At 42.4% G+C, this 14,407-nt stretch overlaps 1 protein-coding gene across 2 annotated transcripts in view; it reads left to right on the forward strand.

Annotated features, from left to right (window-relative positions):
• sdccag8 (SHH signaling and ciliogenesis regulator sdccag8) overlaps positions 1-14,407 on the forward strand; it is a 45,359-nt gene that overhangs the window by 14,289 nt on the left and 16,663 nt on the right. For both annotated transcript variants that reach the window (XM_032540956.1, XM_032540957.1), the window contains exons 14-15: positions 8,521-8,648; positions 12,777-12,885. In XM_032540956.1, coding sequence (XP_032396847.1) covers positions 8,521-8,648; positions 12,777-12,885 — 237 coding nt within the window. The remainder of the gene's footprint in view (positions 1-8,520; positions 8,649-12,776; positions 12,886-14,407) is intronic.

Here is a 14,407-nt window from a genome sequence, read left to right on the forward strand (position 1 = left end):
ATGTTATGTCATTTCAACATTTGTGTACTCACACTGAATTATATAGCTATAATACCTGAGTTGTTTACATACTCGCTAAAACAATTGAGACACAGCCAGTAAAGTGGTCCTGGCTAAAGCCGTAATTCTAACTGCTAATGTTACCAGAGGACCAGGCAAGCGGGCCACTGCTGTTTACAACGTGCAGCGTGTTCAGCGGTCCGTAGCAGACAGCGGTGAGTCATTTTAAGCCAATAGAGGGGGCTGTAAATTGGGAAGAGAGAATCGTGAGTTAGCAGTGTGTTTAGCGTTTGTTGCCGCAATTCTTGGCCAATAAAGTGTGTATTTCAGTTGGGTGGAAAAAGACGGCGAGGTTGTGGAATTTTTAGCGGTTCCAACTGTAATTCTAAGCCAAAGAAGTTCACAGGCTTTTATGACTGTCAATATAGCCAGCATCAAACGTTAGCTACTCCGCTGTGCTTTGAAGTAATGTATTTGAGACAAGCGTCTAACAAAATTGTGTATGCTGTGGTCTTAGCCCGGCAACCAACGTGAACTTCAAGTCTAGGGAGGAGGGGGGGTAGATGACTCTCCAGTATTTTGAATTTGTAGTACAGTAACTATTTTAAACACTAGCTGTCAGTATTACATATTGCATCTTTATAGAAACCTCCGACAAAATAAACAATTGCAGACAGAGATAGTTTGTTTTTATCACACACAAGCACGCATTCTCCTATAGCGCATTAGAATAATAAGAATGAATGTTGATTTTGTTTAGTTTACAGTGTAATGATTACCATAACAAGTCCTCAAATGAGGATTTATGCATATTGATGTGCTCTTTGTTCCAAATAAAATGTGTGCACCAGGTTGAAAGACACATTGACTTGACTCCAACCAGAATGCTTTTAGTGCAGTCTTTTAGTAAGGAAATATGAGCAAAGACACAAGTGATAAAGAATTAAGAAGATGACACAGAGGCTGGAAATGCAAAGAAGGTCAAATAGATAAAGGTAGATGAGAATGAAAGAGAGGAGAACATGTGGAAGTTGCAAGGAGAAGAGAGTTTATGAGAATACAGATGGAGTTTTGAATGTAGAGTGGGTCAATGGCATAGAGGAGGTAAAGTGGAGCAGAGGAGAGAAGCATGAGCCTGGCGATGGTGTGTATATGACGGCAGGCACTGGATGGGCTCAAGCCCCCCTACGGTTCCATCTACAGCCCTAGTTTTCCCCCCCACTGAGTTTAAAAAAGCCTATCTTTGTTTTCCACCTCAATGGCTGCCTCTCCCTCACTAGGCATCTGATCTAACGGCCCAGGAGTGAGGAGAGGAGAGGGGTTTGTGGAGGGTGTAGGAGAAGAAAACAGGTTAGGAAGTAAAACGTTAATAGAGGAGTTCACTGAAGATTACCTGGGTGGGTAATGAGAGAGAGAGATGGCACATGTTACTTCCAGCCAGTTATCCCCAACCATATAACCGGGTAGGACGGGTGAGGGGCGTTTGAACAACTTCAGGTATGCCTCAGGAGTGAAGTGAATTCCAACACAGGTGGATTGAGCTCACAAGAGAACACTCCATGTGGCACAAGCTTTTAGTTTGCACACCTTTCTCTCTAACTGACTGTGTTTATTTTTCCTCATCTGAAACATTCTCTCTGGGGGCAATTCCAGGATTTTTTAAGTGGGGTGGCACAGGGAGGACCACTAATCAGTCAGTGGGGTCCTGGGGGATTTTATCGGAATACAGCATAGAAAATCTGCTTAGAAATATTGGATAAGATAGAACAAAACAATGTGATTTTGCTAAATAAAACATCACATTCATTATATGTGAATGTGAATTAATTATTATATATTCACTTATTTTTTATTACAAAACATTGTGAATTATGGCAACAGAAATTGGGTCTTTATATACATTACACATTTTCTGTCAGTGGTGGTCTAAAGGTTAGAGAAGAGATCTTATCAGAGCTTTTTCACTAGGAGCAAAGTGGCCCCCAACTGAAAAGTTTAGGGGCGCAATCTGAACCAATATCTGTACCAATACCGGTACTTGAAATTTGGTTCCGGTAGCCAGTACCTTTTTTCTGTACTTTCCCTCTGTAATTACAAAACAATGGTGTAAAAGATATGCTATAAACGAACGTTTATTCTTGTATTTGTATATTATTCTTTTTTTTTAACCTGTTTTTTCATCATGGCCATTTTTTTTAATTTTCTTTAATGTTTAATGTAAAGCTTTTGGAATTGCCTTGTTGCCAAATTTGTGCTGTAGAAATAAAGTTGCCTTGACTTACAGCCTCAGCCTGTCAGTCAGTCACCAGGGCATAGAAACCACCATTGTGCCTGCTTGTCTCAGAAGAGGTGTAACGTCAACAGCACCGCAACCGCTTTCACCTTGTCGTTCATATCATATCACAGAAAGCTGTGTGTGTGCGCGCAAGCGCATTGTTAATATGCAGAGAGGACAGTTAAGCTTACGTGCTAATAGATACCAAAATTGTGTACAAAAAAAGGGAACAAATTTTCTGGTTGCACATGTGTGACTGGATGTAAAATTCAGCCACACACTCTCAAATTTTGGTTGCAGTCTAGAGCCCTCCTCGTGACCGGGAGGTCGTTGGTTCAATCATCAGACCAGCAGGATAAAATCTGGGTGGGGAGAGTGAAAGAGCTCAATTGTCCTTCCTTCATTACCACTACTGAGGTGCCCTTGAGCAAGGCTCCTAACATCAAAACCGCTCCAGGGGAGCTGCTCAGTGGCAGCAGATCCGATGGTTGACAAGGGCTAGGAAGATTTTTTTTTTCACTGAACCATATAAAAAATAAAGTGCAATACACTTACAATAAACTTGCCTCAAACTTTAACAAAGAAAACCTTGCTGTACCCAGTTTTCAGATAATCAGCAACGGAACAGAAATAAAGTGCAATACACAATTTATTTCTTACAGCAACAAGTGCTCTACATTGAGTTCAATATATTTCTACTTCTAAACTGGCCTCAAAATTTAAAAAAAAGTACACAGTTGCCATACAATGTGCGCTTAAAGTATATATCCATTAACCAAATGGCAAGGCAGCGATTTGCAGAACTCTAGCCTAATGGATTGGGGTGGGTGGGGGGGAGAGAGTCCCGCTCCTGATTTCTCTCAATTCTTTATTTAAATTGAATAATGTTAAATATTTAACATCAATTAGAAATGTACACTTGTAAACATGACAACCTTTTTTGGGGTTATTTTTTTCCTATCCTTCTACATTTATGTTAATTTATTTGACATTCATACTGTAAAATCCATATAACATATTATTCACTTTATCAAATGTCTAATGAGAAGCAGCTTGAAGCTGGTATCCTGATTGAAATAATGAATTCTAGCCAATCATTTACCTTCTCAACTGAAATTGATTTGACCCTCAGCGCTGCCACATATGCTACCCACAACTATTTCTGTAGGGCACAAATTTGACACTCACGTAGAGTACTGGGTTTCTGGAATAGGTCAGTATGGGAGCATGTTGTACGTATGGTGTGTGTTTATTTTTAAAAATCACAGATGCCTGCGCTGCCAGTCTGCTCTTCCTGTGTTTAGACCATCAGTCAAGTGTGCCAATTAAGACTTTTAAACTTCTCTCACTCTGTTTTGAGAGGAGATAGATGATGACAGAGGCCAATCAGCAGCTAATTACCCATATCTAGAGCTGGGTTTCTCTCTGAGGGAATTTGTGTTGTAACAGCAATGTTTGTTTCTGTGAGGGTCGTGTATTTGTAGCTGTCTGTTTGTACATGAATGTCTTTATTCATAGGCACGAGAGATTGAGATAATTCAGATGTGCATATTTCAAGAGAGTTAGTGTCCATGTGTGTCGTAAGGGTAGGGCACTTTTCTTTTTTGTGTGTTTATTTAGCAGTTGCATTTTTTTGTTTTTTGGGCACGATTGGCTTGCCACTGACCTTGGTGGCAGTGGGGGGGATTTAGCGCTCCTTGAAGAAGAAAAGAGGCCTGGGCCGCCCGCTGTAAACAAAGTTGACTTGCCGACAGATGGATTGAATGACAGAGAGGCTAACTAAGCCAGGAATGGGCCTGGCAGCATTGCACTGAGCAGAGAGGGAGGGAGAGAGAGAAAGAGAGAGAAAGAGATAAAGGTGGTGTAAGAGGGGAGAAGAGAGAAGAGGTGGCCAACAGGAGAGGAGGTGTGAACAGGTGCAGGGCCGCTGAAGGAAGAATCAGCAGATGGAGAGAGACACAGCCAGTTTAGTTACAGGAAAAAAGGGTGGGAGGGAATAGAGGAGGGAGGAGGGAGAGATGGAAACAGCAGAAAAAAGGATCGGCGCAGAGATGAGAACGCTGTGGACAGATAGGTGGACAGATAGATGGAAGATGGGCTGGGCACGGAGTAAAGGCGCGGTGAGGCTGCATCAGGCTGACTGTGTTTGATGTGTTTGTTTCACAAAGTAGAGCAGCAGCGGAGATAAGGGAGGGGTGTCAGAAGAAAAAGGTGGGAGCAGAGTGATTGACTTACATCACCCTGGGGTTTAATAAAAATGTCTTCAAACACATGTAGGTGTGCATGAGAGAAAATTCTGTAACACTGTCTGCTACTCGAAACAATTCAGGTGTTTGTTGTACGCTGCATCAATGACAGCGCAGCAAAGGTTCAATATGTCACTTTAATGTCTCTGCGCTGTTCTCATACTTTGTTGGCAGTATCGTTTTAGATAGGCCTACACAAGGCCTCTGTCTCACCGTCTCACAGTCACACATAAACAAGCCCACTCACACAGCAGCAGTAATCATCTTTGTAGTTCTGCATATCAAACTGTTGAATATTAATGCAGTCGGATTGATGCACTGGAATGTCTCCACAGAAAATAATCATCACAAGTGCCACCATGTTGAGCAAATGGTTAACAGTTGTATTTTTATAGTACAGCATTAGCGCATTTCAGTAAATCAATATTGTCTCACAAGATAATTGTCATCAGTTTAAATAATGAATTAGAATGGAAATGTAATTGATTTTAAAATCCAGTTATAAAGTTAAATCAGTTTAATTTCAAAGGTATCTTAAAAAACAATTCTGAGATCCGTCATTTTCTATTTTTTGTTGATTCAGTTAGTTACAAGGAGTCAAGAAGGGACAGGTAATATGCAAATCGGTCATTGTCTGATTATAAAAATTACATTTTAAACACTCATATCAAAGTTTTGATAATATTTCATAGGTATATCAAATTGCCATAGCGATCAGTACAAATGGTCCTCTGTGACAGAAATAGTATTATTCTATCTAATATTCCTCTTGATCCTCCATCTCCTCCTTAACAAATCTTTGTTGCGAACAACTCGTGTGTTTACACGTTTGTGCTATAGGCACAATCTCTTCACCTGTATGTTAATTTCATACCTGTTATTTTTGCATCACAGGAATGTACCTGTGCCTACGTATGCATGTGCATTGATTTGAGGGATTGTTCTCTTTAGTTTTCCATTAGTTTCATGTTATTTATCTTTTTCATACAAGTTTTGTCTTGTCTTTGCTTTTGGTAACTCAAGTTTCATACGCTTCATCAATCATGTTGATAATTATTTGAAATTACAACAAGATATAGTCATATATATTGTGTAATTTACATTTACACAAAGATTTTCCCTTTTTATTTGTGTGTGTTCACTGGATGACCTCACTTTGGGTGTATGTATATCTGGGTGATATTGTGTTTATTTGGGGAGAGTTTAGTCTCTTTTACTTTAGCCCAGCGGTCAGTGGTGTCTGGCGTTGGCGACTGTTTCCAATTCCTCCAAGTCCACCGTCTGACTCCAATTTGTGCTCATTCTCTGATAAACCACGGCATTTGGTGGTTCTGGCGTGGGATGCCGGCTGCACCATGGGGTGCTGCAAACTCCGTGCTTGGTCAGGCCCTGGCACCCCACATCTAATGGGCAACAGCTTGAATAGTGCCCACTTAGGCAGGCAGTGCAGACTGGGCCCCCTCTTCTTCCTCGCGGCTCCAGCCAGCTAGCCAGCCAGCCACCGCCTCTGCCACCTCCCACTTGCCCAGCAGCCACTGTACCTGGCCACAGCCCCAGAGCTATTCCAGCCTACCTTAGGCCCCTGGCCCATGCAGCTCTTGCCATACTTATCAAGCTGTCCTACAGTGCATCAGGCCAGCCATATACAAACAGGCCCAGCTATCTACTAACTGAACATTCAGTCTATTGCCTCCTAGGCCCAAACAAGACTTCCTGCCACAGGCAGCAACCCAGAGCCCATTCACCAATTAGCTGGAAGGCAGATTATTGTCCGGGGAGAATTATCCAGCTCCAGCCCCACATATTCAGCCTCTGCTCTATCCGTCGCCCTTAATTCTTGCTCCAGGGCTTGGCTCTCCACTGAAATCTCCTCTATGCTTTTTCTGTTTTATACTTTAATTTGACAGTGCTCACCAGCAGCCATTTTGTGACAGTGTTTTGTAAGTAAACGCGTGGCATCATATTGGGGATACAAAATGGCGCAGGGGAAAGAACCTCATAACGCACACTCTCTCTCGCTAAAATTTAGTTCTCGACGAGGCTTTTAAGCCATGGTCAAGGGGATTTGAACCCTTGCACCTTACTTATTGAACCAAAACTTACAATCAGCAGTTCTCCTCAAGGTTGTTTCCAGAAATGAAGGCCCTGAATCTGCTTTGCGCAACTTTACTTGGCTGTACTTAAAATGTTAGTTTAGTAGATCAGCAAAACCAAACAGATGCCAAAAATGTGATAGCTCTCGGTGTTTTAGCTTTTGTATCTTCTCCTGTTTTCCTGTTTTTCATCACCTCCTCGTCCTCACCACCACCACTCTATTGCTGACTGCTGGAACTTTCTGGCGGTCTGTCTGATGCTAATTGGTGGGTAAACAGGTCTGGTGTGAGTCGCCCCCCCCAAAATCACACACACAAAAACACACACACATATACGCAAATACACACGGCCCCCTGGAACCTCTTGCAGGACCAAATGGCTGGCAACGCCTGCCCGCCATCTCCCGCTGAGCCCTGGTGTGCGCTTTGGTGGCTCAGGCTGCTGTTCAAGCCCAGCGGGGGTTCACTCACTCTCACACACAGTCACACACGCACACACACGAGTACAGACACACACAGTCTCCTTGTGTCCCCTGCACACCCGCCACCCGCTTTCACACCCCAGACAGCAGGACAGCAGGAGAACACACACACACACACACACACACACACACACACACACACACACGAAGGAACAGACAGACGCGGTCACTTTAGAGATGCAGGCCAAGCGCTGTAGGGGAGAAAAGTTTTCACTTAAACTGGAGAATTCTCTCTTCATTAGCGCCTTTGGACTTCAGGAAGAGTTCTGTTTATTTGTTCGTTTTTTCCTGTCTTTGTAGTTTTTCTTTTCTTTTCTTCTTTGTCTGTTCCTCTGTTGTTTGGGTACATTCAGCTGAGTTAGAAAGTTGGTTCAAACAGGAGTAAAATGCAGTGTTGTTCAATGCCAGTTATTTGTTATTGAGACGAACAAAGGGAGTGGAGATTAAAACTATTTTATTACTACCAAATCTGTCATGCTTATCAGCTCTCCATTAAAACTACGAAGTCATAGAGTTATTTATATGTAGACCTTATGTAACTAAAAGAAATATGAGTAATCGACTGATGTTGCTGTAGTGTTTTTGGCATTAATGTGGCTGGAAATTGAATCATGTTGATACAAATTGTACAGGAAATGCACAGGATGACAAGCACCTTGAGCAAAGTAACATTACAGAGCGTGTGTATGTGTGTCTGTGTCTCTGTGTGTGTGCGCATGTGTTGTTTTGCAGACAGCTGCAGTACGACTCAGGGGTCTTCAAGCCGACAGTGGCCGGACGCTTTTACTCTTCTACCCCCTGAGTCTTTTCTGTCATTCTCCTTTCTGTCCTTTCTTTCATCTTGTTTGTACAGTGGTTGCTTTCCTCCTTCGTTCTCTCTCACCTCTGTGTTTATCTGTCAGCCTTTTTTCCCACATTATAGATCTTTGCACACAAAAGTATGGTGGAATTTATTAAGAATGCATCAATCAGTTGACTGTTTGTCCTAACTTAAATTAACAGGTCACTGTATTTTGACTGGTAACTGGTAAAAAAATGTAGGACCTACATTTTGTTTTACACTCACTGAGTATGATGTGGGGCATTTCACACTCATTTGTCGCACTCATTTTACACTTCTCCTTATGAGAGCAATACTTAAATGTACTGCTTTCAGGGCTGCTTGTACGCAGTTGAGAATATGAGAAGATGAGTAATCAATCATCTTAGGCACAGACTAATATTTGGCTTCTCTGTTTGGATGAACACTGTTTTTACACACACTGTATTAAGCCAAGTTATGTGATGAAATTGTGCATCCAATGAACACGCTATTTTGAAATGACAAAATGCCGTTAATATTGGAAAATGTGGATACATTTATTGTCATTGTAAAAAGGATTGTGGTTTAAATGTGTCTTTAACACCCCAGTCCTTTCCCCCAGACAGGACAGAGAGAGTTCAGAACGGGCTCATGAGGAGGAAATGGCGTCTGCAACCCTTTCAGCACGGGAAAGAGAGAGAGAGCTGGCTGTGCTGCTGGAGCAAACAGAGGCTCAACACCTGCAGAGAGGTCAGTGCTTCCACCAACAGCATTTGTGCCTAGCAGTGGTCCAGGCCAAACACACCGTCCACCTGTGTCATAGCTCACTATTTCCATCCCACCTCTCTGACTTAATTAAACATATCTGACCTATTTCAAAGATAATTAAGTATCCAATTACTCAAGGATATCAGCTCGCCAAAACCCATCTTTCCTTTCCCCTCCATGTTTTTCTTATCAGAGGAGCACATGTAATTTAAAGTCTTGTATAGTGGAACCTCATCCTGGATGCTGGATGCTGGATGCAGCTGCATCGAGTTTCGGTTGAGCCACAGCTTTGTCACATCTCTGTCCCTGTTCAAATGTTGACTGGAGAATTTTATATCTGTCCGTCAGCAGCTACATTTGGTTACCCAGTGTGATAACAGAAACTCTGAGCTTTTACTTAACTTATTTGAATAACTGTACGCAGCACACCATCTTCTCTTATTCTTAATCTTATCTGTATTTCTTAAATAGTGTGTATTGTGGCATTCAATCTCCTGCAAATACGTATGTTAGACTTTAGAGAAGAAGAGTCATAAACAAGAAAAAAGTAGTTATGCTGACAACCAACAACTAATGAAATGCATCATTAAATATTAAATGAATCTCAACAATAGATATCAATCTATGCATTTCAGTTCTATACATTCATAAGTGAATTTTACTCTTCAGAGAAGCTTTATTCCTGCGTCTGGTGGCCATAGGCCCACCAGTTAGAATGGCAGCAAATTGTGGCTGGCAGCAGCAGTGGAGCCAAATCAGTTGGACATAGGAGGTCATACTCCCCAAAAGGCTGCTTTAAAGTGTTTTCAGTAGAGATCTGTACAAACTTGAGAACATTTATACACAGTCACACAGCAGCAAGTCTTCAAATTTGCTATTTTAGTAGGTTTACTGTAGGTCATTATGGTACACAGGCATATTAATTGTCTAACACAGAGGGAAGGGTGATGTGGGGGGGCTGAACAAAGCAAAACTAAATAGGATGGAGCCCACTGAGTCAGAATATTCAGAACTGCAAGGATCCAAACAGCAGAGTTAATCAGGGTCAGCTACAGAGTCGCAGCCCTGGAGCTGGGAGGGTTTCAGTCTCTTCCTCAAGGACACTTCAGCAGGGTGGATCTTTGCTGAAACAGGGTCTTGAACCTGTAACTTTGTTTTAAAAGATGGCTTTCCTTCTTACTGTGCCACCTTGCTCCCCACCAACACAACATGGCCAGAGTGGGAGGGGACGGACGAAAACACAAATCATTTGAGCTGAAGTGACCTCAAAAGAGCAGAATAGAAGCCCTGAGAGGAGACGAGAGAATAGCAGGGCAGAGTGGAGGCAAGATGATGGGAGCAGCGCACAGAGACCCAGCTCAGAGCTCGCTGTCTGTCTGCACAGCAGAGGTGCTGCTGCTAGCACATCTGTTGCACCATCTGGATCCCCCCCTCACACCCACCACCCACCCGCAACGGCTCTCCCTCCCTCCCTCCCTTCCTTCTCCTATCTTTTTATTTACCTGTGGTTCCCTTCAACAACCAGGGAGCCTGCTGCTATGCAGAACAAAGATGGAGGGTACAGAGGGAGGAATGGAGGGAGGTGTGTGTGTGTGTGTGTGTGTGTGTGTGTGTGTGTGTGTGTGTGTGTGTGCGCATGTGTGCGTGTGTGTGTGTGTGTGTGTGTGTGTGTGGGGGGGGTGGGGGGGGGGTAAAACAAAGGGTTTGTTTCTGGCGCATGTCGGCGGCACACATGTTGTCTAAAGAGAACTGACATCAGAGCACAGCAGGAAACTGTGGATAGGGAGGGGATGGAGGGGTGGACGTCCTTTAGTAGCTCGCATCACTTCCTCTCCCCGTGCAACCCAACAGACGAGCTGGATAATTAGCTTTCTTGCTCTCCAAATCCCGCCTCTCTGTCCATCCGTTTGTCCGTCCATCCATCCGTCCCCCCTCTCTCTTCTTCTCTGCTCCTTCCCACCTTAGATTTATTTTTTTCATGTTTCCTTTTAGAGTAAATGCGTACAGAGCAGCCTCTAGATGATATCAGATATTTGTTTCTCTCCATCCCTCCCTGCCACGCTTCTTCTCTCCCTCCCTTCCTCCCTCCCTCCCTCATTTTTCTCTGTTTGTTTCCAGTGCCAGTTCTGCTGTGTTTCTGTGTCCCAGGGTTCTTTTTGGCCTACGCATGGCCAGACGCATTCAAAGCCTGTTCAGCTAATTAGCATTCTTCATGCAACTTTTCCAGCACTGACCAAACTTTGTTTAGTGTACATGTGTGTGCACGCCCGTGAGTTTGTGTAGTTTAGTTTCATGCTCTGTAGCAGTCCATTTCTGCCCTCTATGCATTGATCTGGGGACAGAGGCTGTACAGAGTGAAATGAAAGGTTATTGGTAACTCATAGTGGACACACATGTGCAGCCAGTGAGTAATATTATGTGACATCACTGGGCATTGGCCTTGACACCTCTCCCAATCCTCCTTTTTATATTTATATAGCACATAGAGAAAGAAGAAGGGAAATATCACAAGTATAGAGTCAAATTTCAGCCTGCAGGTAAATGGTATGATAGCATAGGCATCTACCACCATGGCTCTTCCTCTACCGTACTAGGTTTCTCTATCTCTTTCTTTCCATCCCAATATCTACTGTATGCAAAATAAATAACTTTACAAGTGTGAGCTACTTTTCAAAGACTGGGAGTCCTTGGTGTTTTTGGTTTCGGTTGACTGTAACAGAATGCCGGAGCAGGTGGATCATTCCCTCAATCCAAACAACAGCCATTGTTATTTTGAAAGAGCAGACATATGTTGGAGAGCGGGACGGGGATCATTTCAAAGGAATGATGAAAGCCCAATGTTGGATTGTTCAGAAAGAGGCCCCCATGAGCGAATGAGGATGTGGCAGGAAGGGTGGAAAGAAGAAAGTGCTTTCAAACAACAATCCCCCTCTCTTTTTCCATCTCGTTTTACTATTCTCGCACTTTTCCATCCTCTATTCTCTGTGCTTATATTTATGCTCTGTACATCTCCACCTGTTGTTTGGACAATTTAAATGTGAATGTTGACCAAAAGGGTTTTTGAGAATACAAAGAACCATATGTATCTATAACAATATGCACTTTTGCGGCAGTTTTAGTTACAATCGATGTAATTGTTCAGCTCTGTCCATAATATAGATGTTTTCTCTCATATTTAAGGCCGTTTGAATGGCCTGCTCTTGGTAAGGTATGTGTTAATAAAAGTAACCATGCTTTTTAAATTGAGTTTAAACTTCTTTACAGTATATTAGATAACACAATAGCATGGAACTTACATTACAATGTCTTTTTTCTCCAAAATTGAAACTTTTATTTAAATGAAAGCATGACCAAAATGAAATCCTGGGTCAATGAGGTAACCAAAAATGAAAAAGAGAACACTGAAATATATGAAAAGATGATTACAATAAAAAATGCCAACTCATCCTTTTTTTTTCTCTCTATAAAAAGCATTCAAATTGTGTCAAAGAAACTCTTCTGTCCTTTGTTTAAGTCTTTTTTGACGTTTAATATTTTACATTATTCTTGGAGGTGACAGTCGGAGATAGTGCTAACCATGCCATCATTTTTTTGCTTATTTAAATTGCCATAAATTACACAGCTCACTATCAGTGACTTACAAATGTAATTGTCTTTTGTTTTTTACTGAGATTGTCTTTCTTAATTGGAGCAGTTAAGGAAGTGTCCTGTAGTAGTAGAAGAGAGATAGATACTGAATACATATTATATAAACAGTACATACAGTATATACTGTATACACACATGTGTCTATTATTAGAGAGAAGGACAGTATATACATACAGTATATACTGTATACACACATGTGTCTATCATTAGAGAGAAGGACAGGTGGGAGATGGTGGTGTCCAGTGTCAATAGATCCTCTAGGCAGGCTTTTGAGTTTGACAACGTCTGAACTTCAGTGTAGGCGTGTGGGCTGAAAAGTGTCTAACAGAAGTGATACGTAAAGTTAACCTCCATCAGGGCCAGTGCTGCCACCGTTTCTGACTGCTACTCAAAGTGCACACAAAATCATCCATGGTGGTTAACCTCACAGTAACCAACAACTTTCCCACGATCGATTTGCAGTTGGTGAATTGGACGGTCTGCTGAGTTCCCAGAATTCCCTGATCAGGAAGCTCAAGGAGGAGTGCTGCATGCTGGGAGTCAAACTGGAGGAGCTGACAGAAAACAGCAGGTCAGTATTTTCTCTTTCATAATATTTTATGATTGTATTCACTCAATTGTGTTGTGAGTTCAAATCTACCTGTGTAGGCACACAAAGCCTCTCTTCTCCAGTTATTTTCCTCGCTCCAATGTTTATTCCCTCCATCTGTTGGACACCCATGTCATTAGTTCATGAAGCATCATCTATCCAGGCTGTTTGGACAGAGTATGTCAACATACTACATACTGCTTTCCAGTCTGACCTGTTTTCTTGTTAACCTGATGCTACAGTAGTCACAGCAGGCCTACACAGCTCTCCATCTGGGCTGCCTGTGTGTAAGTGTGTGTGTGAGTGACCCTGGGCCCAGTGTCCTGTCAGCTGTTGGAGCTGTGCTGCACATTAGTCACATGACAGCCCCCAATCTGGCCCTGCCAGACTGCACTGGCCTCACCAGCCACAGGACACGTGCACACAATACACACACCAAAGTACCTTATGTGTTTTCTTATGGGTGGACATCAATACTAAATACAAATATATGTACACAGTAATAACTGCCACCTTGAATGTGTTTTCTCCATGGGTAGGAACTCTCATACATGCTGACACACTGGCATGAAGGCTCATAGCCTACATCTGCTGTATGTGTGTGTGACGTAGTTTAGCAACAGTGTGGTATTAGTGTGTTTTGTGCCTCAGGCTGTTTGAGCTCCTGGAGTCCAAGCCCAGTGTAGCGGTTAAAGTCCTGCTGGACGGCCTCAGTCAGGCTAAGCGAGGTTACACTGAGACTGTTGCAGACAAATGAGAAAAGTCTTGAAAAATTGTTTTCATTTGTAAGTCGGACGATGAGACGTATACTGATTGTCTAGTGTAATGTTGTGCAGTAGACAAAGACATTCAGGGCATCAGATGGATTTGTGGTTAAGACGGATTTCACATAATTGCAACGTCCGACCAGGGACCTTTTGTTGTATGTGCTATAGGTTGAGTTTTTTCTTTTCAATTTTCATATCCAATTGTAGTTACTCAAGATCCCCCGATAGGTGATCCAGTCATCAGGGAGTGGCGGCGTGGCTGTGTGGCTCAGCGCCTGAACGAGCTTTAAAATAATCCAACATTTAAGATTTCTGCAAGCAGTACATTTAATTTTACGTGAATGAACATTTATAACACAGTGTTAACATGTAGTGTAAAATATTTCCTGCCTGGATCTCTTTTGTCACTGTCAAATAAATGAGAAATGAGTAAATGTAGTTGGTTTGCCATTGGTTGCTCAGTATATGAAACCACTAATCAATTCAAAGTGAGGATCAACCTTTTTCCTCAGAAAAACATTTTCTTTGTTATACAGTATAACTAGGATATTTCTAAACAAACTAATTGTATGTTAACAAGTTCTTACTACAGATCTAAAGTCCCCAGATCTTTAGACTTAAGGGTCCCTATCTAGTCCCCAGCACTGCCAAAAGCCCGACACCAGTGTCTTTGCTATTTTAAGACCGACCCAGTTGTTAATTTCCCGTCCCGCGCCCACGTCGTTTAAATAGCAAAT

This window comes from Etheostoma spectabile, chromosome 17 (assembly GCF_008692095.1).
Source record: "Etheostoma spectabile isolate EspeVRDwgs_2016 chromosome 17, UIUC_Espe_1.0, whole genome shotgun sequence".
NCBI classification, from domain to species: Eukaryota; Metazoa; Chordata; class Actinopteri; order Perciformes; family Percidae; genus Etheostoma; species Etheostoma spectabile.